Source organism: Hemicordylus capensis, chromosome 7 (assembly GCF_027244095.1).
Source record: "Hemicordylus capensis ecotype Gifberg chromosome 7, rHemCap1.1.pri, whole genome shotgun sequence".
NCBI classification, from domain to species: Eukaryota; Metazoa; Chordata; class Lepidosauria; order Squamata; family Cordylidae; genus Hemicordylus; species Hemicordylus capensis.
This window is the reverse complement of record NC_069663.1, coordinates 31,880,118-31,905,828: the sequence shown is the minus strand read 5'-3', so window position 1 is coordinate 31,905,828 and position 25,711 is coordinate 31,880,118. Positions and strand designations below refer to the sequence as shown.

Genomic DNA, 25,711 nt, shown 5'->3' with positions numbered 1-25,711 from the left:
AAAGGCTGCCCGACTCAGATAGGTAGAGTGGAACCCAAGTGGAGGTTGAGTTTTGCTCCTGCTCCCAACCCCTCCCCTGTTTGTTTTTGTCTCTCAATGTGGCGGCATCTCTCATTTGTTTCCTGCCTGTCGTGACTTCCAAGAGTTTCCTTCCTCCGGCTTCCAGCCGTGGCAAGATGGCCACTTTGGCCCTGGAGGCTTTGCAGAAATGTGCTGATGTGCCCTGTGTGTGTCCCATCTCATTGTTCAGAAGGGCATTATCAGTTGGTGGTCATTTTGGTTTTGTTTTTGTTTTAGGATTTACTTTTCTGTTTTATTTCCTTCCATCCTGGACACTCCCCCCCCGCCCTCCTTTTCCTCTGACTCCCCCCCCCATCGCTGGTGTCCCTCTCCTCTCCTCTCCTCCCCCCACCCCGACCCCTTTTCCCTCAACCTCTCTTTGGATTTTCCATTTCACAGACTCCGCACCACTTCACCCGCAGTTATGACAAGCCCTGGTTGGCAAACAGCAAGACAGGCTCCCCCTTGAGGGGCTCCGATAATGCTGACCTCCACCTGTCTGCTTCTGAGGTAGAGTATGGGCTCCTGTGGGCCAGAGCCCCCCTGCGAAGAGGCGCCAGCCCCCCTGCCCCTCTGACTGCTTGCCTTGCTATAACCGCGCTTGACAACGCTTCTCTCCTGCTGGGGCGGTTGTGTTTTTCATGGCGGTCTAATGCTGACTTCTTAGGCGCCCAGAATAGGTTTGCCCTTTAAAACGTTTTCAAAGCATCCGGTATTAAAATCCCTGTTGAAACAGGGGACAGTTTCCAGGCCCCCAGATGGGAGAACTTCCCAAGATTCAGACCTGGTTTAGAACTTGAAGGTGAAACTGGAGATCCGGATTCTATTAGGACTGATAAATCAAACAGCTGAGTGAACATCTGAAAAACCAGCAGCCGTGCTTCTGCATTAGCCACAGGAGCTGCAGCCCCGCAAAAGACTCAGGGCTGGTTTGGAAGATGCCTTGCCAGCCCAGGCAAAATGAGAAAGGGGGCGCGCGCTTGGAGTGTGCCCACCGGGACACCTTCTGCAAGCGTCCAGACCGCCTTCCGGGCACATCCCTCTATCACGAGGGGTGGCTGCTCTGTGGCCATGCATGGGAATGGGGGTTCCCTTGCTCACACGTGCAGGTGTGCATGCATGATAAAGGGGCACGTCAGGAGCAGCGTTGCCTGTAACAGGGATTCCCAGATGGTGCTGACGACAACTCCCAGCATCCCCAGCTGCAGTGGCCTTTGGCCAGGGATTGTGGGGATTGTAGTCAACAACATCTGGGAATCCCTGTGAGAGGGAACCCTGGTCAGGAGGTATTGGGACAGACAACGTCTCGATGAGCCTCAGCCCAAGTGCATTCACTGGGGAGGAGGCGGGGAGGAAAGGAGCTGAGCTTGCTGCAGTCAGCGGTGGGCTTTTAGAAGTTAAAAGGGGGGGACTCTCCCCTCCCTGCAGGCAGCTGCCCCCACCACACCCCATCCTGCCACCAGCAGCAGTGATCTTTTAGGGGGCAAAGGGGGGGACTTTCCCCTTGCCCGGTGGCCCCCCCCTCCCCGAAGCAGCCACTGCTGTGGCTTAAAAAAAAATTGAAGTAAGTCGGGGGGGGGCTTTCATCTCACCCCCCTTCCCTGCAGCTATTGCTGCTGCGGCAGCTTCGTAAAAAATGAAGTAAACGGGGGGATCTGGCCTCTCGTACCGCCTCCCTGCAGCACTGCCGCCGCCGCCGCCACACAGCATCTGCTTTTTTCTTCTTCTTAGGGGAAAAAAGCAAAAAGCCTTTTTGCGATTAGGCGGCAAAAAGGTGAATCTGTCCCTCCTGGAACCAGAGAACGTTGGAACTGGGAGGCACCTTGGCGGTGCTCCCCGTCCTCCCCAGGCGGTGGCCCCCTGCTTGCTGCTGAGCCAGAGCCCCGGACCCCCGTTTGCAGCCCCTGGAAGGAGGCAGGAGGTGCCCCAGAGTGAAGCTGGGCCTTTCCAGCCACTTCCCCTCTGAAGCCAGGCGTCAACGAGGTGGCCTCTTTAGGGCTGTCGAGATGTGGGGGCGGGGGCTGATTAATCCTCCCCCCTTTTTAAAACTAAATTGGTTGAACAGAAAATTGCCTATTAACCCAAACCTCAGCATTCGTGCCTTTTTGAGATCCGGAACAAAACCTACCTGAGCTTACCATTTGCTAGCCAAGGGGCAGTAGCAGCTTGCCCTAAGGAGCCCAGGGGCCTCAGAGGAGGCACAGCTGCCTCTGCTTCCCGGCCGCAGCTCAGGGGGCTCCTCTCACACCCAGGTAGGAGCCATCTGGCTGCTGCCAGGAAGCAGAGGCCGCTGCGCCTCCCTTAGCGTGCACATGCGCACACACAAAAATGCAGCCAAGTGACTGGTTGATTAAATCAGGCCTGCATGGTCTCTGCTTAAACGGTGCTCTAGGGAGTGCACAATGTAGAACTGCAGCATAAACGGTGCCTTAGCAATGGCATCAGGTCAGTCTCGGGATACTAGATGGTGTCAGCTGGCCCCAACCCTGAGGAGCCCCTGAGGAGGTGCTTGTGGCAGCTGCTGTTGTGGAATCCAAGGAGAGAGTCCCTCTTGCAGCTCTCTTGTCCTCTGGGTCTGGCTTCTTCCATGGGCCCCCCAACTTCATATGAGGTAGAAGAATCTCTCACGAGGGAGTTGTGGGGCCACAAGGGGGTTTCCGTAGCAGTGATCTGGGCTTGAAAGTGGCCCCAGAGGCAGCTTCTCGTAGCCGCCACAGACCCTTTTCTCCCCCCAAGAGTCTGACTTAACCGCCAGGCTTCCTCCTCCTCCTCGAGGGCTAGAAGCAGGAAGGAGCTTTCTTTGTGTCCCGTGTGTCCCCCCCACACACCTCTCTCTCTCTCCTTGGCCTGCAGCACTTTCAGGCCACAGTGGATGGAAGGACAGGGGTCAGGCAGGCAGCCTCGGAATAATCTCCACCAGCCGAAAGCAGGAGGGGAGTGGTGCACTCAGGAAGCCTATGCTCTCTTTTGAACCTTTCTGATGCAACAGCCGCCATTTGGGCTCTGTGGGTCTTGTTTAGCAAACCTCTGGGACCGAGTCCCCTCTGCTGTGCATCTTGCCTTGCTTGCTGTTTGACTCCCTGTCGCTGGAAGCCTTTTGCCCAAGTGCGGATTGCCTCTTAACCTTGAGCTGCTTTAAAGCCGGGCGAGTGCTGACTCCCCCCTTAGAAAGCCGCCCCTGTTCCTTTCTGCCCAGGTTGCTCCGTCCTCAAGTAGCAAGCTGAAACGGCCCACCTTCCACTCCAGCCGGACTTCCCTGGCTGGCGACACCAGTAACAGCTCCTCGCCCGTCTCTTCAGGTGCCAAAACGAATCGGGCTGGTAAGTGCTGTTTTGCAAACCGTACCAGTCTCACCTTTGGCACGAAGGTCTTGGCTCAAGGCCCTTCTGGTGTGCTAGCATGGTCTTGGGCGCAACAGTACCCCAAATCCCTTCAGAGGTCTTAGTTTGGAGGAGGTTCTTTAACCCTTTTTAGCCTCTTCTCTCTTCCCTTTGCTTATCGTCCTTGTAATGCTTAGGCCTTAAATGGGGGGTTTCAAAACTTGGGGCTCTAGCTGCTGTTGGACTACAACTCCCATCATCCCCCTGCCTTAGGTGTTCCCTTCCAGCCTTCCGCGTGATCCGTCTGCCTTCTCATCAGCCTTTCTTAAATATGCTCTGGCACCAGGCACAGGTTTCGTGAACAGCCGGGCTCCTGCCTCCTGCGATCCTAACTGATGCAAGGCACTTTGCTCCCTGGACCATCCAGTCGGTGTAGACAATCCTGAGCTAGATGGAGCAAGGGTCTGACCCACTCTGTGGCAGCTGCCTGTGTCTCTGTGCCCCTCTCTTCCGCACTGGGGCCAACGGCACAATCCGCTCTCTCGGCTGACGGTGCCTCCTGAGCACAGCACCACAGGGCCAGCCTAGAATGGTCCTGGCTGCTGGCGGTAGCTGCCGGCTGGCCCAACCAAGGAGGAGAGGGGAGTCTTGAACTGGCAGGGCGGCAGCGGCCAGGCAGAGTTACCGAAGGGGCAGTGGGGAGGCCACTGGCCAGCCTCCTCCTGCCAGACTGTCCTCTGTTGTGTGTGGTGGGGTGGGGACTCAATGCTCACCTCGCAATGCCCTCCTCTCCATGAGCCGGGGCTGTGGACTCCCCACTTGGTTTGCTTACTAGCCCATTGCCTGCCTGAGCCAGGCGGACGCGACCAGGAGGAGGTGTGAGCTAGCAAGGCAGGGGTGGTTGCCTCCCTCCTCCTGGTCGCCTCTGTGTGGCTCAGGAAGGCAGACGATGGACTGGCCCGACCGGGGGTGGGGGAGGGGGCTGGCTTGCTCCCTTCCTCCTCCTCCTCCTCCTCCTCCCTTCGTCACCTGGCTCAAGCGCCATGGCGAGCTGACCCCTGGGAATGGTTGAGACACCTCTGGTTTCATTTCCAGATCCCAAGAAAACAGCCAGCCGCCCTACGAGTCGGGCTGGGAGCCGAGCCGGGAGCCGAGCCAGCAGCCGGCGGGGCAGCGATGCGTCCGATTTCGACCTTCTGGAAACCCAGTCGGCCTGTTCAGACACTTCTGAAAGCAGCGCCACAGGGGGGCAGAGCAGTTCACGGCGGGGCGGGGCAAAGCCCTCCAAAATCCCCACCATGTCCAAGAAGACAACCACGGGCACCCCCAAGACGCCAGGCCCCAAGAGATAATACTGCATTCTCACACACGCCCACATCTACACACACACACACACCCCTGTGTCCCAGTTTTTAAACCTGCTTCATACATTGGATGTATATTTATTCTACACGGGAGAAATTATATTGTTAAAAGTGTAAAAGAATAATTGTGTTATGAAGCTGCCTTATTTTGTTCAGTTTCTTTCTTTCTTTTGTAAGTTACTATTTTCATGTGAATATTTATGTAGATAAAACTTGCCTTCTGGTGACCTTCTTTGCAGTCGGGAGCCCTTGAGAAAAAAAAAAATCAGAATGTGGGAGAGAAGACAAGCAAGCTAAAAGTCAAGATGTGAAGATGTAAAAATTTTTAAAATGCAGACAAAATTATAAATAGGATTTCTGTGCAGTGCAGGATGCAAGCCTGCTTTATCTTTTAGGATTGTTTCCTAAATGCATCTTTATAGAAACTTAACTTGCTGTCTCAGCAAGGTCAATTATATTGAAAAGCAACACCTGAATATCCAGCAGTGTTCAAGGAACTCTTTCTTTTTTTTGTAAATCATGGATACCTCAATAAGAGAGACGTGAGGTGAGGAGAAGAGCCTGGACTTCTGTTTCCAGTTTTTAAAAGAAATCATTGTGGTTTTACGTGAAGATAAAGTGGAGTGAGTTTGGATTAAATAAAAATTTGCACACGCTTCATGCAAGTAAAGGATTTCACTAAAAGTGCTGTATTTAGCAAAACAAAAGTACTGTCAGCAGCTGAGCTTTTAAAGAACAACTGATCATGTGTTTCCAGAGGGTTTCATTTGCAGCTCTCCAGAAACATCACATGGGTGGGGGAGATTTCTGGGATGGGGGGGCACAGCACGTCCTTTGAGCAGCGGTGGGACGAAAAGGGACGTCTCTGCAACTGGGCTCTCCTCTCTCGCCACTAAACACAAACCAAGAAAAAACTGACTCCACTTTTTAGTTCATGAACTGCTATTTAACTGCATTGTTTCCTATTTATTATCTCAACTGGTGACTTCCACATCTGACCAGACTGACATCCAGGAGATCTCCGCTCCGGAGGAGAAGAGGAGCTGTCGCCTTCAACACGCACAGTAGCTTGTCCTTGGGAATTCGAAAGAGTATCACCAGCGGCCCCACTTGCTAGCAAGCCCCGTCTTGCTTTTTTGTATATTCCTTTTTCCTTTGGAGAGGAGAGGAAGAGGAGAAGAGGGAAGAAATAACAATAAAGCTCATCGTGTGACCGTGAAGAAGGGGGAGGGAAGGGAGTTGGGGGTGACCCGGTCTTCCTGTATTTATTAACTTTTGCTCTTTTCCCTGCTCTCTGACTGACCATATTGCTGTGTGATTCTCTCAGTTGGTTTAGTTGAGCCAGAACCTGAAGCTCTACCAATGAATTGTTTAAAAAAAGACGACACTTTTTTGTATTAAAATTGCTTGCAGTAATAATAAAAAGGAACGTGCCTCTTATTTCATGCTGCACAGTGAACCTCTGGATTAGGACAAATTTAATGGTTGGCTTGTTTCACAGTGTTCTTATTGACATGAGGAATTGGCATTGACAAAACATACTGTATGGTGCTTGAGGAGTTCAGGAGCCGGGCTCTCACAAGGGCCTCTTGCATTTGGAGCAGGGCTAAGAGGGCTTCTGGCTTCTGTGTTTCTAGAGGAAGATGCCCCATTGTTTTCTCTGTCCCCATCTAAGGCTGTTGCGGCAAAACCAACACGGAGTCTTGTGACCCCTTAAAGAGACTTGTCCTTGCCTTGAAGCTTTGCATACTCCGCTTTCACACGCCCTAGGACCCATTCCGTGACACACATTACACAGCATGTTTTGCACAAGGTATTGTTCTAGGCTAAATTATCTCTAGGGGACCTTCGTACTATTTTATGACAGAATCTGGGCTTAACACCCTTAAAAACATCTCATCCCTTCCCCAAGTGGAGGAATTTTGCATATGTCATTCTTCCATCGTGAGCTTGATTGGCCCTAAAAATGGTATTCTAATCTACAGCACCCGAGCAATGATTCTTTAATGTTGCCACATGACAATGCAGAAGGAAGTGTCATATCTACTTTATTCATGTTTACTTTGTTTTCCGTTAGCTACTTTAGTTTTAATTTAGAATGCAATCTTGAATGTTGCCTTATTTACTTGTTTTTGTACACCGCCCAGAGTCCTTGTGGGCGGTATATTAAATGTTTCTAATAAATAAATAAATAAATAAAAATGTCTAAGCTGCAGATGACCTAAAGGAAGGAAGCTGTGGTTGCCCCAGTGGCAAGGGAAGTGCCCTTTGCACATGCTCAGAAGCATTTTTTAGTATTCACGTTTCTTAAATGTTCTCAAAGTGTGCAAACTGATTCAGCTGTTTGATTGGAAAATAAGGTGCCCTAATTATTCAATGAGCAGATTTTTTTTTAAAAGTGCTTACAAAAACTTGATGGCATGCCTCATCTTAGAAAAACTGCTTCTCCATTAACTGAGCCAAGAGACACTTTTTCAAAGTGGTGATTCTCTTTATTTAGCAAAGGGGGGGGGTAATGCCCAATCCACCCCCAGCACAGCATCCCTCCAGGGGCTGTTGCTGGTATCTGTCTTATGTTTCTTTTTTAGATTGTGAGCCCTTTGGGACAGGGAGCCCTTCATTTATTTATTTATATCTACGTAAACCGCTTTGGGAACTTTTGTTGAAAAGCGGTGTATAAATATTTGTCATATTGGTTACACAGGAGGCACTGCCTCTTTTAGCTGAGATATACTTAATTATGGCGTTTGCTTCCAAACGATTGTGTTAAGCTATGTGAACATGACTGGCAGTGCCATCTTATGCATGTTTAATCAGGAGTAACTCCGGGGGTGGGGCCATCGCTCAGGGGGAGAGCATATCTTCTTCCCTTGCAGAAGCTCCTCCCAGGTTCGATCCCTGGAAGAGACTCCTGTCTGAACTTCTGGAGAGCCGCTGCCAGTTGGTGTAGAAATACTGAGCTAGATGGTCTGATGCAGGAGGCTGCAGCTTCCAGTGTGCCCACTGTGTTCAATGGGGCTTACTCCAGTGAAGTCTGCATAGGGTTGTACTCTAAGGTGTGTTTGGTTTTGTTTAAAGGGGTGAAGGCTTTACTCAGAAACAGATTCCAGGATTGTGACCTTGGTAGGAACACTGCTGAAATGAAACAACTTATTTATCGAATTATGTGATGCAATACACATAATGGATCTACATCCTGGGAGGAGAGCTGGTCTTGTGGTAGCAAGCATGACTTGTCCCCATAGCTAAGCAGGGTCTGCCCTGGTTGCATCTGAATGGGAGACTTGATGTGTGAGCACTGCAAGATATGGAGCCGCTCTGGGAAGAGCAGAAGGTCCAAGTTCCCTCCCTGGCAGCATCTCCAAGAGAGGGCTGAGAGAGATTCCTGCCTGCAACCTGGAAGAAGCTGCTGCCAGTCTGTGAAGACAATACTGAGCTAGATAGACCAATGGTCTGACTCAGTATATGGCAGTTTCCTATGTTTCCTATCAAATTATTCTCTCCAGACTTTTTTATTTTGTAGATCAAAAGAAAATTAAAAACTACTAATAAAGAGTAGACGTTTCAACGTCAACTTCAGTGTTCCATGACTCACTGCTTAAAATCCACACTCTTGTATCCCAGATATACTTCCTAAATCTAATCAGGCACCTGATTAGCACGTGGAAAGGTGGAAATTGATGACTCACAGCTTTGCCTGCTTAACACTAACTATGATGGAACCGGGGGGGCGGGGGGGGGCAGCCTGTAACCTGCATTTCTGCTTACCCATTAATAGCCTATAAGGCCCTATATACTTTAAGACAGGGGTGGGGAACCTTGGCTCTCCTGCAGATGTTGGCCTACAATTCCCATAATCCCTAGCTATTTGCCTCTGTGGCTGGGGATTATGGGAGTTGTAGTCCAAAAACAGCTGAAGGGCCAAGGTTCCCCACCCCTGCTTTAAGATTTCTTTCAGTTCTTCCTTACCATTGACCCCTGGCTGTAACTTGTCTAAATACAGTGCTTCCCTTATCTTTCTTTTGAGCGTACACTTCAGACTCTTAAGATGCTTGCTTTAAGAGGTGTTTATTTTTCATATGAACTGACCACAGCCTTTCCCTATTTATATGTTTAACATCTGCTAGGTGTTCTTTAAGAGAGGTCTGCAGAGAAGAACTTCTACTATAAGTTCTTTATGAATACTAGTAAAATGGCTCCCAATTTGCAAGCAAATTAACGTCATGTTGCTGTGACTAGTCTTCCCAGCTCTGAGGTCTCTTGACCCATGCCGTCCAATGGGAGACTTTCCCTGCATTTTTTAGGACATTAATATGTTTTTTCAGGGTTTGGGAGTGGTTTTTCCATAGTCTGGGTGAGTACAAATGGCATGGTTGTTTTCTTTCTTTCATGGTTTGGTCTGGGAGTTTCATGAGTGACGTCTTGGAGTTTGCAAGCATCTTAACTTATTATGTCGCTGTTAAAGTAAAAGTAAAGTGTGCCGTCAAGTCAATTTTGACTCCTGGTGACCACAGAGCCCTGTGGTTTTCTGTTGGTAGAATACAGAAGGGGTTTGCCAATGCCTCCTCCCACGCAGCATGAGATGATGCCTTTCAGCATCTTCTGATATCATTGCTGCCCAATATCGGTGTTTCCCATAGTCTGGGAAACATACCAGCAGGGGTTCGAACCAGCAACCTTCTGCTTGTTAGTCAAGCATTTCCCCGCTGCACCACTTACTCTAGTCTTTACCTCGCTCTGAGGTCTCATTCCCCATGCTTTCCAATGGTAGATTTTTCTCTCTCTGTATTTTCCTGAAAAGTAATGAGTTTGGGTGGGGGGAGTGGGGGTGTGTGGGCAAGATCTGGAACCGACCTGTGGCATGTTTCTGTCTTTTTTGGTTTGATCTGGGAGTTTTGTGTTAGTGAGGCCCAAGTAGTTCTATATTATAGATAAATTTAGTTTATATTATATTATTATATATATATAATATAATTAATATAATATAGTACTTTACTCAGGGGTTCTCAAATGTGTGTCTCCACGTTTGAGGCTGCAACTCCCCTCAGCCACAATGGCCTTCAGTCCAGCAACATCTGGGCACCCAAGACTGAGAAGCTCTGGATTTACAGAAAGCTGTAAATGCTTATAATCTGCTGTAGAGGGAAGTTTTTTAATTGAGGTTTCAGCTGATGAAATCTATTCCAGGGGAGGAGTTTTGGCTAGGGAAGCTTTTCTTAACTGTTCCAAACCTGCATGGGGCAGGCAATAAATTTAAGTGGCTGAAGACAAACGGAGAGTAAAAGGCAGGATGAGCAGAGCGTCTGGCTGGATTTATGATCTGAGGCCCAATCACTTCCAGGGAAGCTGTTTCCTCCAGATTTGGCACCTTTCTGTTGACTTGCTTTTTAGGAAACATACAGGTGATACTGTCATCAGATTGCGGTTCTCTTGTGATTTCCCTCCTCTTCTGCTGCTGCTTGTTTTAGGAGCTGCTTGGTTGTTTCCACACGAGAATTCTTAACTTGAGTGGTGCTGAGATATTGCTCTCCCATAATTTGCTGAAAATAGGATTAAAACCAGTGCCACGTGGCATGTTCCATTCTCTTTCAAGGCCCTTTGCCAATGGCCAAGACTCTCCTATGTTGTTGACTCTCAAGGAACTCCCATTCAGCGAAGAACCTTGGCATTTTTAATTCAAAGGCCAGTGCTTGCAGCTTCAGCTTATTTTATGGCTTTCAGTTGATTCCAGCTGAGTGACGAATTGCCCCTTGGCCTCTGTTCTCTCTGAATTGCCCCATTGCCAGCTAGAGTTCCTGAAGGACTTTAAATTCTGGATTCCTTGCATTCTGTGTTTCTCTCTGTTTTTAATAGCATTATCTTGCTATTTTAAGAAAGGATGAGAAGAAACCAGTCATTAGCCCCATGCTGGGCAAGAACTGTCATGGGGCAATTTAGGTTATGCAAAGCCTAATCCATTTACTAATCCCCTTGGCTATTGACAAAGGAAGTGTGGCTCTGCTGATTCCTTTGGATCGCTCAGTGGCTTTCAATACCATCGACCATGGTACCCTTCTGGATCGCCTGAGGGAGGTGGGAATGAGTGGCACGGTTTTACAGTGGTTCCATTCCTACCTCTCTGGTAGATTCCAGATGGTGTCACTTGGAGACTGCTGCTCTGCAAAGTGAGAACTAAAGTATGGAGTTCCACAAGGCTCTGTGGAACTGTTCCAGTGCTCTTTAACATCTACATGGAACTGCTGGGAGAGAACATCAGGAGGTTTGGTGTTATTAATATGCTGATGACACCCAGATCTACTTCTCCATGTTGACCTCATCAGGAAATGGCATAACTTCCCTAAATGCCTGTCTGGAGGCAGTAACAGGCTGGATGAGGAGGGATAACAAACTGAAATTGAATCCAAATAAGATGGAGGTATTGACTGGGGGGGTTGGCCCTGAGAGATGGTTTAAGATCTGCCCTGGGTGGTTACACTCCCCCTAAAAGATCAGGTATGTACCTTGCGAGTGCTCCTGGATCCAAAACACCGGTTTTTCAGGTTAGGGCAGTGTCCAGGAATGCTTTTATCAGCTTTGGTTGATATGTCAGCTATGCCCATTTCTGGAGGCAAATAACTTTAAAACAGTGGTGCATATGCTGGTAACTTCCAGGCTTGACTGCTGTAAGGCACTCTACATGAGGCTACCTTTGTACATGGTCTGGAAACTACAATTGGTATAGAATGTGGCAGCCAGACTGGTCTCTGGAACTTCCCGTAGGGACCATATAGCACCAGTTTTAGCAACTGCACTGGTTGCTGATATGTTTCCAAGTGAAATTCAAAGTGCAGCGTGTTTAAGAGAGCATCTTTGTCACAAACCCTGTCGCCTATTACAATCTTCTGAAGAGGTCTGGTTAGTTGCTTCGGGCTTGGTTGGTGGCAACTTGGGACTGGGCCTTCTCCGCGGCTGCCACTGGGGCTTTGCTCCCTGTCAAAAATAAGAGCATCTCCTTCTCTGCTTTTAGGAAGACCCTCAAGACACACCTATTTTTGCAGGCTTTTGCAACCATAAAATGGACTGAACCTGCAAAGAAGGTGTTGGAAGGCACAGGAGCCCTGAAAAACCTCCATGCCATTTTTATTTAAATCCAGGATGGACAAATTAATGCACAATTGCATTTTATTACTGCCACCAGTCAGGCTGATAAGAGACAGGAGAGGGCAACTTTGTAAACACCGAGATGCTCCAATTGGCGGATATCCTCTCGATGTTCTGTGGGAAGTGAGGCAGAGGCTAATGTGGGGGAGGAGGAGGAGGAATGCAGATCACCTTAGCAGGATTTTCCTCCTCTTTTTTTTTTTTTTTTTTTGGAGGTGGGTTCTTTTGAGATGCTTTGCTGTCTGGTGTAGTTGGGCCCTGCCACTGCACCCCTTCAACCTTACCTTGTAGCAATTAGTCTTCAACTGCTTGTTTGCACTGAGAGATGTTTTTGCCTGTGCTTAAAGGACACCCCCGGGAGCCCCCTCCCTCCAGGCCACCTTGCCTCCTGCCCTGGCTCCTCCGAATGGCTCTCGCTTGCCAGCAGCCAGGGGGTGGCGCTGCCCGGCCCCTCCATCTTGGGGAGTGTTGACTTGCTCTGCCCGACAGCTCCAGCCTCCCTCCCAGAGCAGGGCCATGGCAGTAGTCCCCGTTCTTCTCCGATCTACGTGGAGGCTTTAGAGACTCCTTCTGGGCACCTGACTTCACTGTCTGCACTGTTGGTTTCTCTGCACCCTCCTGTGCAGGCAGCTGGGACTGCCCACTGTGGGTGACACTTCACGGGTCTAAAGCGTGACCCATGAATGGGCTCCAGCCTTTAAGGTGCCCCAAGAGACTGGGTTGTTTTTAACTCCAGCCTTGCTTTTGTTGGAAGTGTGAGCGGGGTGGTGGTGGTGGTGGTGGTGTGTCACTTGAAATGGTGATCCAAATACAGAAGCAGAGGGATACTGTGGCTAGAGGGGAAAGCCACTCGAGACATGCGGCCGCCTGCCTGGCCCAAGCCAGTGCCAGTGGCTGCAGGAGGAAGTGGCCCCAAGTCCAATGCAGCTTAACCTGCCATCGGCATGCCTGAAGCTTCCGTGGGACTTGCTTCCGCGTAAACCTGCACAGAACCGACCTGTTGAGGGTGGCCCAAGCTCTTCCAGGGGCTTGGGCAGAACATCCAGAGGTGCACAACAGGTGCAAAGAGCCACCACTGCTCCTCCCCACCCCCATAACTGGCTTGGAAAAGGAACAGGGGGGCTGCGGCAGGGATGGCCCACCTGAGGCTCTGTGCTTTTGCTGAACTGCAACTCCCACCATCCCGGCTTACTGGCTGTTGTGGCGGCAGATGCTGGGAATGGTGAAGCACAGGTTGATCTTCTCTCTCCTGCACAGCCTTTAGGCTGGCCATTCCTTAGGTAACTGCACAGCTCTACCTGATGAATGGCCAGCCTGCAGGCAGTGCGGCTCCTGGGGGAGGCAGGCGAGAGAAGAGCAGTCAAGCTGCCTCCTTTAGCGCCCCCCCCCTTAGGACCAGCCGCAGCAGCAGGGACAAGCTGGAGCCTCCAGTCCTTTTTCTGCTCCGTTTCCTTTGAAAATCCACCCAGTGCAGCAGGAGGAAGGCAGCAACAGTGGTGGGCTGTTTCCTGGCTAACTGGGCAAAGAGGCACCTTTTTAATGTGGCGATTCTCTTTATTGAGCAGGGGGAGAGCAACTGGCCCTATCCGTCCCCAGCACAGCATCCCTCCAGTGACTGTGGCTGGTGTCTCTCTTCTGTTTCTTTTTAGACTGTGAGCCTTTTGGGGACAGGGAGCCATCTTGTTTGTTTGTTGTTTCTCTGTGTAAACCACCCTGTGCCGTTTTTGGCAGGGCGGTATAGAAATCAAACAAATAAGCCTCCACCTGGTTCTGTCTGCTGTAAGGCCAAGCAGTCCCTTGCCCAGACACAGGCTCTGGATAAGAGTGGAAGGAAGGGGGGGGCTCCAGGAGGGGCCGCCACTAAGGTTGTCATATTCAAATTTCCCAAATCCAGGTGGCCTAATCTGCATATTATGCAGATTGTATGGCAACTAATCTGCATTTTTTTTTTAATTTGACAGATTTGGATACTTTCCCGGCCTTCTCTGCCCTCCCATGTGATCGGATCCAGAGTAAAATCCGAGCAGCACATTTGAAATCCCTGTAAATCGGGGTGGGATTTAGCAGCGGGGTGGAGGACCCAAAATCTGGGGGCTACCCTAAGCTCCGGGGGACATGGCAACCCTACCCGCCCCCCCCCGCCGCCGCTCTTGGAGCAAGCGCTTTCCCCCTTTGGTGTGGGCGGCCGCATGGCCGAGCAGCCCCCTGTCTGTCTGTCTGTCTGTCTGTCTGCCGGTGGATCCCCCAGCAGAGCTGCCCGAGCGGCGCAGGAGGCGGCAGCGGGCAGGAGGACTGTTGCCCCCCCCCACACCCACCCACCGGGAGGGCAAGCACGCTCTTCATCTTCCGCCGACTTCAGTGATGTAGTTGCCAGCGCAGAAAGCCCCTCCAGGCCAGCAGCCGCCATGGCCACCCCAACAGCCTGCCTGCCCGAGAAGCCAGAAGTACTGGCGCGCCCCCCCGGCCCGCCCCGCCTGAGCTTAACTGCTAGTTGCAAAGAGAAAACCGAGGCAGGCAGCAGCCTTTTCCCCCACCCGGTGCGCTAACCTCCTGCTGCAGGCGGGGCGTTCTCCTGGCCTCTGAAGTGGCTAGCCTGCAGCCTGCGGGAGGACCAGCCGTGCGTGATGCTGGGAATCTGCGATCCGAGCTGCTGCTGCTGCTGCTGCTTTTAAAGTAAAGTGCGCCCGTCGAGTCGGTGTCGACTCCTGGCGCCCACAGAGCCCTGTGGTTGTCTTTGGTAGAATACAGAAAGGGCTGACCATGGCCTCCTCCCGCGCAGTCTGAGATGATGATGCCTTTCAGCATCTTCCTATATGGCTGCTGCCCGATACAGGTGCTTCCCATCGTTTAGGAAACATACCAGCCAACCTCTGGCTTGCTAGTCAAGTCACTTTCCCCGCGGCGCCATTGGGTGGCGGCGGCTGCTGCTGCCTTTTGGGAGGTGGGGTTTTGGGGGGTTGTTTTTGTGTGTGTTGTTGTTTCTGGGTGGGAGGCTCCGCGTTTGAGCACCATCTTCTTGCGGAGTTCGCTCCTCCCCGCCGCTGCCGCCCGGCTTTCTGGCCCTAAACCGCAGCTGATGCCCCAACGCCGAGCCCGTTGCGGGGATGCAGCCGCTGCCTGCAGAAGGTCCCCCTTCCTTCTCCTCCTCCAGTGTTGGGCCATTCCAGGGGCGGAGGAGTGGCCGCCCTACGCAGGTGTGGCGAGCGGGACTCGCCCCAGGCAAGGGGGCTTTGCGAGTGCCGCTTCTCCAGCCACAGAGATCGGGAGGCCGTCGGGCGAGTCGCGCTTAAGGGGCTCTTCGCCGAGGTGAGCCCTGGGCGGGTACTCCGCACATGCTCAAGAGTCCCTGTACTCCTGCTGCCGCCGCCTGGGCGCGCCGGGCTCGGGGCAGGGCCGGAGCTGGCTAAGGCCGCCCAGCGCGCCCGACGAGCCGCGGCACGTGCTCCCTCCGCGCGCGACTTAAAGGCCGCCCGACGGCAGCGCCGCGCCGGATCCGCCTGCGCCCGGCGCGATGCGGCTGCTGCCGGCCCCGAGTCCGCCGTCGCCTTGGCTGCTGCTGGCTGTGCTGGTGCTGGCCGCGGAGCCCTGGGGCCGCCCGGCGTCGGGCCGCGCCGCCTCGTGCCTGCAGCAGCACCAGCGGCGGCTCAGCGGGCGCGACAAGCGAGAGATGCAGCGCGAGATCCTGGCCCTCCTGGGCCTGCCGGGCAGACCCCGGCCCCGCGCGCGACCTCCCGCCGCCTCCCCGTCGGGCAGCGGTGGGGCCCGCAGGCAGCAACTGCCCTCCGCCGCCGCGCCGCTCTTCATGCTCGACCTGTACCGCGCCATGGCCCGCCAGGAGGAGGAGGAGGAGGAAGAGGACGCCGACGGCAGAGGGAGCCGCTGGTTCCCGGGCTGGGCACGGAGCGGCAGCGCCTGGACGCCGCCGGTCTTCCCGCACAGAAGAGCCGCCGACGGCGCGGACACAGTCATGAGCTTCGTCAACCTGGGTGAGTCCGTCGCGGCGCCTGGGCGGCTGCCGCTGTGGCTGTGCGAGCCCCTTTCCCGGTTCCCTGGGCTGGGTTCCGTGTGGGTCCTCTCGCATGGCGGGCGGGCGCTGAGCACGTCGGAATAGGACACCGCCCGCCAGCCACTTAAGGGGCCCCTAGAGACTCTGTGGAACCCCCCAGCACTTAGGGAGGGGCGCATGAACACAGTGCACCTACCGCGGAGACCCTAAGGGACCCCTGGATGGAAGGGTGCTTCTCCGCTGCCAGGGCATCCGCCTATTCCACTTCGGGTGGAGTCCAGCAAGCTGCAGAGAGGCACAAGCCGGCCCTGCCTCGGGCGCCTTGCCCTTTGCTGGCCGAAAGGCTAAGGTGGCTCCAGCAAGTAAACCATGCTCTCTCCTCTATTTTCCGAGACGGGGAAGGTGCCAACCAAAGTCGCTGGTTAGTATGCCTGGAGGAGAGAGTGTCCCGTTGAGACCCTGAGAGCAAAGGCCCTCCACACGCCACCCACCAACTCGTGGCAGTCTCAGCGGTGGGGGTTTCCCTCGCGAAATTGTCTGCCACAATGTGGGCCACCACGGTGAAGGCACTAGAACAGCAAGAGAGGTTTCCTGAGATGGTTTGGCCTCTACAGCTTCTGCCTCACTTGGGCCATTTGACTTGCAAGGTGCTTCAGCATCTCTTCCGTGCTTCCCCCTTTCTCCAGCTTGTGAGGTTATTGCCCTTTAGATAGTGGTATATCTACATGCACAACCCAGATTGCCATTTCACAGTTGGGGAATTAGGCTCAGGGCCCTCCAGGGAATTCGTGGCAGAGCTGAGAGCTGAGCTCCAGCTTCCCAGATCCACGTCAGACAGCCTGGCGTTCTCACCAGTTCTGTCTCTCTTGTTCCCTAACCCCAAATGTGGCGCATCTCGGCCTGGGTGGTTCTTTGCTGTCTGGAAGATCATTCTTGGTTCGGGGCAAACGCAGGAAGCGTAGAAGTGCCTGCGATTTGCATGTCGGTTCTAGCCTGCAAAGTGTGTGTGTCTTGCTCACCATGGGAGCCCGGGCTGGGGGGGGGGGGGCTCTTGGGTGTGCTTATGGATCTGAAGGTAGAACGACACATTACATGCCAGACGTGTACTGAGAGGTCAGCGTATGCATTTTGGAGAGCAGCTCTGGAGAGAAGTGGCAGATGCAGGCAGGGTTAAGCCCCCTTTCCCGCTCTGTTGTGGTGCTTGTCCGTGTGCAGCTTGGCTCTCTCGCAGTGGACGAAGCATCTTGGGGGTGTCTTTATGCACTTGGAGACATTTCTGGTCTGCTGTATTGCATGTCTGAAGGCCCTTCCATGGAAAAGGAGGGAAACTCCTCGTCTGTAGGCTGCCAGCAGGCCAGGGAGGAGATCGGGCTGAGCCCTTCTCTTGGATGGACCCTTCCCGGGAGCAGGACTGGTATCAGGCGTGGGCAGCTGTCCAGGGCACCCAGAAGGGCCTACTGCTAGGGATGTGCACGGAACCAGCTCCCTTCAAGCTGATGGGGGGGCAGGGGGGGGCTTTAAGGACAGGGGAGGGTGCACTTAACAACCCCCCCCTCTCCCGGAACACTCTGTAGAAATAGTTTGGCGGGGCGGCAGCGCACCTCCTTGCTGCTCCTTTGTTTCCCTGACCGAAAATGCTGTGCATGTGTTGCGGACGGGTGTGCACGCAGTATTTCCAGTCACTTCCAGTCAGGAAAACAACGGGGGCGGCTAGGGGGGTATGCTGCCGCCCCGCCGAACTATTTCTACACAGAGCACAGTGTGGCAGCAGGGGGGGGTAAGTGCACCCCCCCGTCCTTAAAGCCTCCCCTGAGGGAGGGAATAGAACGCTGAACAGGTGCTGATCCCCAAGAGCACCTCTGACTGGCTCGTAGAAACATAGGAAGCTGCCATATACTGAGTCAGACCTTTGGTCCATCTCGCTCAGTATTGTCTACCCAGACTGGCAGTGGCTTCTCCGCAGTTGCAGGCAGGAATCTCTCTCAGCCCTCTCTTGGAGATGCTGCCAGGGAGGGAACTTGGAACCGCCTGCCTGCCTGCCTGCCTGTCTGCAGTTACTCTTCCCAGAGCAGCCCCATCCCCTAAGGGGACTAGCTTGCAGTGCTCACATGGAGTCTCCCATCCAAATGCAACCCAGGGCCAATCCTGCTTAGCAAAGTGGACAGTTCATGCTTCCTACCACAGGACCAGCTCTCCTCCCTCATCCTATGACGTGTGCACGTGCACCAGGCGCTTGTAGTCTGGCGTGCACCAGGGTGGCATGGTGGTATGCTGCCGCCCCGTCACGAGACTGTGTTTAAACACAGCGCCGGCAGGGAAAACACTGTGGGGGGGGGGATTAGAGCACCTTTCCTGCTCGTTGAAGGTAATCCCTCCTCCGCTGTCGAACTGGCCAAACGTTTGGACCTTTGAACTGGTTTGGAGGTCCATAAACAGGCCTCCAGACCAGTTTGTGCACACCCCTAGCTCCTCTCTCCCACCTCACCCAAGAGCTGTGCTGCCTGCAGACTGGCCATTCATCAGGTAGAGCTGCACCGTCCGCTGGCTCATTGGGACAAGCCAGGACTGCCTTAAAGACTGACCCGTGGACAGAGGGCAATTTTTTGTAGGCTGTGCTCCACTGGATGAGTGGCAGGAAAGGGTTCTCCGAAGCTGGTACCTCTAGCCATGGTGCCCTCTGGCAGCTGCGAGGAGCATCTGAGGTGGTGGCCCACTTTGGGTGCCAGAGGCAGCAGCCTCCTCCGGTTGGGGATCTGGACCCAGAGCGGCACTCCAGCACCGCTCCGGAGGGGGCTTGCCTGGGTTGTGGCCCCGGCCAGTTAATGGGGCGGGGGCCAGGCTCTCCTGGGTTTCCCGCTTCAGGCGCCCACTGCCTTGGCCTGCCTAGTCCACCGTCGTCCTGGGTGTGCAGCAGAGTTTCCCGGCAGTTCCCACCGTGCGCTCTGGATCCAGCCAGGTTTCTCGGGGATGCTGGTGAAGGAACAGCCGCTTCCTGTGCTGCTCATCCAGTTGGGAGTTTCAGTAAGTCAGCAGTTCAGAGAAGCAAGAACCAGCACAACTGGTTTCTAGAACCTCTTTGCAACCTGAGCAGGAGTGCTGCTGCTCTTCTGGCTCACTCTTTATTCATTCATTCATTTATTCATTTAACATTTTTCTATCCTGCTCTTCCTCCAAGGAGCCCAGAGTGGTGTACTACATGCTTGAGTTTCTCCTCACAACAACCCTGTGAAGTAGGTTAGGCTGAGAGAGAAGTACCTGGCCCAGAGTCACCCAGCAAGTCTCATGGCTCAAGAGCGATTGGAACTCAGGTCTCCCCAGTCCTAGTCCAGCCCTCTAACCACTACACCACACTGGGTGTAGCATGTACCCACTCTTGTTGGGTTGAAGTGTCACAAGGTTGGATCCCCACCCGCTTGGGACCAATGGAGGAGTCCAGGGTCCTGCCTTCTTCCCCACCCCCACCTCTGCCCCGCTGAGGTGGCCTTTCTCGCTTCCCTCTCTTCTTTCCTGCCCCCTGATGCAGCCACACCGATCAACAGGGATCCTCAACAGCCTGGCATGGGAGTCCTGCCTTGGGCCGCCTCTTCCCAGCAGACAGCAGCACCAGCTTGGCTTCCCCTCCTCTCCCCCGCCCTTCATTTTAGGCTGAAGGAAGCTGCGTGGTTCTGGGTGGGAAGGCCCCCCTGCCAGCACCACACTCACTCATTCTGCAAAAAGGGTCCCCACAGATGCCCTAAGCCACTTAACGGCGCAGCGGGGAAGGAACTCGCCTAGGGAGCAAGTGGTTGCTGGTTCGAAACCCTGCTGGTTTGTTACCCAGACTATGGGAAACTGCTGTATCGGGCAGCAGCGATATAGGAAGATGCTGAAAGGCCTCATCTCAGACTGCGCGGGAGCGAGGAGGCAATGGTCAACCTCTCCTGTATTCTACCGAAGACAACCACAGGGCTCTGTGGGCGCCAGGAGTCGACACTGACCCGACAGCACAACTTTGGCTTGCACTTACACTCTTTGTGTTGGCACAGTCATAAGATACGTCACATGCTGATTTATTGGTGTTTGAAGATTAATTTGTTCAATGTAAAATCTAGCTTTTAGACCAGGAGCGGCCAACCTGAGCCTCTCCATCTGTTGTTGGACTACAAATCCCATCATCTCCAGTGGCAGCTGCTGGGAGTTGTAGTCCAACTAGGACCGGTTGGCCAACCCTGGCCTGGCTTAGAACATAAGGATACTTGTTTTGGTAGTGGCTGCAACTTCTCTAACTAGCTACGGATTTATGCTGAGATAGTAAACAAATAGTGTGCTCTGAATTCATTTCATTTGGTTCTGATCACGGGTGGGGGCACGGATCCTGAAGTCCAGCTAGGTTGGTCCAAAAGCCTGCAGAAATGAAGGTGTCAAATGCACCACAGGTGCAAACAAGGGTCTGAAACAAGTTTGGGGAAGATATCAAGTCTCTTGAAATGGGGTATTGGAGGTGTGTGACAAAATGGGGGTGACTCTATGCTTTCCTGGGATCTACCCTCAGTAGAGAGATTGCTCTGATCCCGCTGCTCCTTCGAGGTAGGCTGCCGCCAGTTGAAGCCTGATTGGCCACGCTTAGACACGGCTTCAGCAATCTAGAACTGCCTGGCTTGGGACGTACAGGCGCTCTGCAGCCGGAGTCTACACAACCCGGCTCTAGACGACAATGTATTATTCAGGAATCAGCTCAACAGCAGCAAATGACCTCACGAGGCACATGGGGAAGAATCTTGCAAGTTATTCTCCAGAACCTGTGAGGTTCCTAGGCATCAGAATGGATGTGGAAAAGCTTGTCAAAGTCAGGAGCAGCCAAGAGGTCAGTGGCTTCAGGTCAGTCTTCAGTTGGGGGCAGCCTACCTCGAAGGAGCGGCGTGCTCCTAGATTGGGATCAGAGCAATCTCTCCACTGAGGGTAGATCCCAGGAAGGCATAGAGTCACCCCCGTTTTGTCACAGGGTGTTTTGTAACAGCTGGATTATTCTGCACAGCATCTTATAGTCAGGGTGATGATGATGATGAAAGGATGGGTTGGGCGGTGCATGTGAAACCCCAGGCTGAAAGAGTCCTCTCTTGCAAGCCTCATCTTTTATTTGCACCCATTAGCGCTCCAGGTACATAATGTGGGGGGCACTTCCCCCCTCCCCTGCTCCCCACAGCAGGAACCCTGCCCTGTACCTGAAAGGGTGCCAACTCTGGAGCATTGCTGGGAAGTCAATTAAAGCACATATCCTAATTAACTTTGATGTGTGTGAGAAGAGCCTGGATAAGTGGCAGGTAGGTAACCTTTTAATTGTGAGAAAGGACTTGACGGGGAGCCGCTACAGCCTCCCTCAGAGCGGTGGCAGGGAAAACGGCATGGGGCCGCCTTCTGAAGGAAGGGAAGGCTGCTGATTCCAAGGTTGCAGGCAGGAATCTCTCTCAGCCCTGTCTTGGAGATGCTGCCAGGGAGGGAATTTGGGACCTTCTGCAGGCAGATGCTCTTCAAAGACCGGCCCCCATAGCCTAAGGGGAATATCTCTCAGTGCTCCCATTCAAATGCAAACTGAGGCGGACCCTGTTTAGCAAAGGGAATGCTTGTTATCAGATTTGAATCCCTGCTGGTATGTTTCCCAGACCATGTGAAACTCCTATATCGGGAAGCAGAGATACAGGAAAATGAGGAAAGGCATGGTGAGGTGATTCTCTGTTATATAGCAGGGGGCGAGCAATTGGCCCTCTCCACTCCCAGCACAGGACCTCCAGTGACTGTTGCTGGTGTCTCTCTTACATTTCTTTTAGATTGTGAGCCCTTTGGCAGGCATCCATCTTATTTATTTATTATTTCTCTGCCCTGAACCATTTTTGGAAGGTCGGTATAGAAATCGAATTAATCACCATCATCATCATCTCATACTGCATGGGAGGAGGCCATGGCCACCCCCTCCTGTATTCTACCCAAGACGACCACAGAGCTCTGGGGGCGCCAGGAGTCGACACCGACTCGACGGCACACTTTGCCTCTACCACAAGACCAGCTCTCCTCTCATTTAGAAGGGACGCGGTTGGCGAATGTTCCCAGGGATGGCAGACTGGATTTCTTTGTGACGATGCTTAATTGATCGTTGCATCATTGTTAAGCAGCAGTGTTCACAGCACTGGGCTACTGCCCTGGGTCAGTTCTTGAGTGGCCCACATGCCCTCAGCACTGCCAGGCATTCTGTCCCTTTCTCAGCCCTCTGCAATTCTCTGCGGGCACCCCCTCCTCCTCCTGCGGTGCGGTGGCCCCACACCATCACTGCGCCGCTGCCCTGTGTGCATTCCCAACTCACGCTGGCGTGTTGCACCGATTGGCAGCCAGCGGCCCCTCCCAGCACCAGGAGGCAAGCAGCAGTTTGGGAAAGGCATGCGGAGTTTGCTGCTGCTTGCAGGCGTGGGTGCAAGGACGAGGGAAAGCAATGGCGACCCTTTGTGGAGGAAGAGAGAGTGAGGGCCGAGCCTCCATGCGAGCAGAGCCCGGTCAGATCTTCCCCTTAGGGGATGGAGCCACTCTGGGAATTGCATCTAGGAGGTTCCAAGTTCCCTCCCTGGCAGCATCTCCAGGATAGGGCTGAGAGAGACTCCTCTGCCTGCAACCTTGGAGAAGCCGCTGCCAGTCTGGGAAGACAATACTGAGCTACATAGGAAGCTGCCATACACTGAGCCAGACCATAGGTCTATCTAGCTCCGTATTGTCTACCCAGACTGGCAGCGGCTTCTCCAAGGTTTCAGGTAGGAATCTCTCTCAGCCCTATCTTGGAGATGCTGCCAGGGAGGGAACTTGGGACCCTCTGCTTTTCCCGGTCGGCTCCATCCTGTAAGGGGAATCTCTTCCAGTGCTCAGACATCAAGTCTCCCATTCATATACAACCAGGGCAGACCCTGCTTAGCTAAGGGGACAAGTCATGCTGGCGACCACCAGACCGGCTCCCCTCTCCAAGCCAGAAGAGCTCGATGGCCCAATGGTCTGACTCCTGCCTGCTTTAAAAGGCAGTGGCAGTCTCTTCAGCATCCTCTCCCTGGAAATATTTGGCTTCAAAAACTGAAAGAAAAGGTTGGGTTCCTATGAGAGCATGAAAGGATTTAATTATCGAGATGGGGGCTGTGATTGAGCCAGGCTCTGTGGGCCCGCACTCCGCATCCTTGAAGGCCCTAGCAATGCCCGTGTTGTTAAGCAAAAAGGAAGCCCCCTCTGGACTCTCCGAGCTTATGACTGTGAAGCAGGCGGGCAACTCCAGCCGCTTCTCGGACTAGCGGGATTTTTGTCTGCCCTGGATGCAGCTGCCTGTTAAGAACATGCAGAACAGGCCTGTTGGATCAGGTCCAAGGAGGCCTCTCTAGTCCAGCATCCTGTTTCACACAGTGGCCCACCAGATGCCTCTGGAAGCCTACAGGCAGGAGCTGAGGGCATGCCCTCTCTCCTGCTCTTACTCCCCTGCAATTGGGACTCAGAGGCCTCTTGCCTCAGTAGCCATTGATAGACCTGCCCTCAGTGAACTTATCTAAGCCCTTTTTAATGCCATCCAGGCTGGTGGCTACCACATTTTGTGGCAGAGAATTCCATAGGTTAATTATGCCTTGTGTGAAATAGTACTTCCTTCTGTTGGTCCTATATTTCTTGGCAGTCAGTTCCATGGGATGACCCCTGGTTCTAATGTTATGCGAGAGGAAGAAAAAGTTCTCTCCACACCATGCATAATTTGATAGACCTCTATAGATCCATTTCATGCAAAATCATCTCAGCTTCTTTTGATTGCAGTGTGACTCTGTACAATGGAAACAATAACAACTATTTAACTTGAGAAAAATATTTATACCTAAACTGTTTTTGAATTCTTAATTGTTTTTTTAAAAAATACAAATGAACAAAAGAAACTGCAGAGTTGCTTATTCCCCCCACTCCCAAACAACAACAACCACCCAAGTCCCAACATGTTTCAATGTTTGCTTCAGGAAACAATTGAATAAAAACATTCTGGTTTTTAAAATAAGAAGCATGTGCTTGGTCAAAAAAAACCCCAACCTGAAGTAAAAATAGAAATAAAAACTCACACTGTAAACATAATACAAAGCAGCACTGAAAAATATATAAGCACCAAAAACAGGATAAAAGCCAAGGAAGTATTAATCGGGGGAAAGCCAAGTGCCTGCTTGTTGAAGAACGTCTTTTGAACCAGCTCCCACTCCTGCATTGGGAGGTTTAGTTCCAGCGCCAGGCAGCCCATGATGGCATTTGCATCTGGATTCGGAAGAAGCTCTCTGAACTGGCTTTTGGGGTCAGGCTTGGTTGGCCTCCCTGATTTTGGCCACTTCTGCCATAAGAGGCTTTTTGCTTCCAAACAGTCCTTTTCCTGCCTGCTGTGCTTTGTAGACCTCACTTGCTGCTTTGGCAACTTGGCTTTCTCTGTTAATGGCTTACAAACCTGCTCTCACTGTTGAATGTTTCCAAGCACCAGGCGGGAAAACCAATTCTAAGCGCAAACTCAATTATGAAGACACAGTCTGTGTGTATAAGCTGACTTTGCTTTGCATAATTTATGCCAGTTTTCTTCTTCTTCTTCAGCTTTCTGGAATTATTGGCAGTAAGGGGGTGATAGAAGAGGGGGGAAGGCAGAGGGCTGTTTCCAAACTTTTGCTGCCTAAGCATGAGTGCTAGAAACTTGGCTTGTTTTTGTTTGCCAAAAGTTCAGTGTGTACAAACAGTAATCATAGTCCTGACTATGTGTCAAGGTGAAAATATGAATAACTCTACATTTTAAAAAGCTCGCAGCCCATTTCCCATGTTGCACAACAGAACTTAAAGAGGCTCTGTTCTCTGCCAATCAAAAGCAAAAACTTAAAGCTTTTTCAAAGTGAAAAACCGCTGACAGGCAATGTAAGGAGTATTAATGGATTCCTCTTTCTGTAATATACACTCTAACTTTCATGTGCGATACAAATAGAAAATGCACAACCCACACCCAAGCCCTCCACGCCCGTTGCCTGCAGGGCGAGTTCACCTCTGGTAATGTCCCAATAGGGAAATGCATGGGAGGCCTCTTGCACCAGAGAAATTCTGAGAACGTTTTAAATTTAGGATTCTCGCTAGCCGCCTTGATTTCAGATGGAAGCGACAGCTGGGTCGCACTCCCTGTCCTGACCGCAAGAGCTGCGGAGACCAAATGCCAAGAGGAAGCCGAGGTTGTCTTATGGGAGTTGCTCGTTGTCCGGGGCAGCTATTTTGGGGCAGTGGAGAGCTTGCGGGAGCCACCCAGTTTAATGGCTTGCTTATGGCCAGGGAAGGATGGAGCTGGACCTGTAGAAGTGTATTGTCTAGCAAAGCCAAAAGCCAGGAAGCAGGCTGAGTCTCTGGGCCCCGTTCACAGAGCATTTCTCTGGAATGAGCATCCTGCCTGTCAAGGCCAAGCAGCACACAAGAACTCAACAGCTGCCTGTTTTTCCTACCACGATGAGAGAAACAGAAACTTCCCAAATTCTTCTTTTAAAGTGATGGCGCTCCTGCCTGTAGCAGAAGGAGAGCAGCCGCCCCCATTCCCATCCCAGCCCAATGTTCCTCCTCCAGTGGCTGCTGCCGGCGTGCAGCTCGAGTTTCTTTTTTGGATTGTGAGCCTCTTGGGCAACCTCTGGATTATCGTCTTGGTTCTGTGTAAACTTCTTTGAAAGCTCTCCTGTTGAAAAGAGTTGAAAATGGTTGATGATTCTTTAAAGGATAGTACTGTGTCGCTGTCAAAACTCTGTTGAAGTACAAGGCAGTCAGAAGGCTGAGGAGGAAGGGCAACG

The 25,711-nt window shown here is 52.4% G+C and overlaps 2 protein-coding genes across 31 annotated transcripts in view; both read left to right on the top strand.

Annotated features, from left to right (window-relative positions):
* Positions 1–6,169, top strand: part of MACF1 (microtubule actin crosslinking factor 1) — a 362,956-nt gene extending 356,787 nt beyond the window's left edge. For 21 of the 30 annotated variants that reach the window (XM_053268004.1, XM_053268005.1, XM_053267990.1 and 18 more), the window contains 3 exons: positions 460–570; positions 3,257–3,380; positions 4,476–6,169. In XM_053268004.1, coding sequence (XP_053123979.1) covers positions 460–570; positions 3,257–3,380; positions 4,476–4,732 — 492 coding nt within the window. In that variant the 3' untranslated portion in view covers positions 4,733–6,169. The remainder of the gene's footprint in view (positions 1–459; positions 571–3,256; positions 3,381–4,475) is intronic. The other 9 variants (XM_053267998.1, XM_053267997.1, XM_053268000.1 and 6 more) reach the window with 1 other exon arrangement.
* An 8,848-nt stretch (positions 6,170–15,017) lies between these two features.
* The window catches only part of BMP8A (bone morphogenetic protein 8a), a 37,907-nt gene continuing 27,213 nt past the window's right edge, over positions 15,018–25,711 (top strand). Inside the window, exon 1 of the mRNA XM_053267948.1 lies at positions 15,018–15,870. Coding sequence (XP_053123923.1) covers positions 15,396–15,870 — 475 coding nt within the window. The 5' untranslated portion in view covers positions 15,018–15,395. The remainder of the gene's footprint in view (positions 15,871–25,711) is intronic.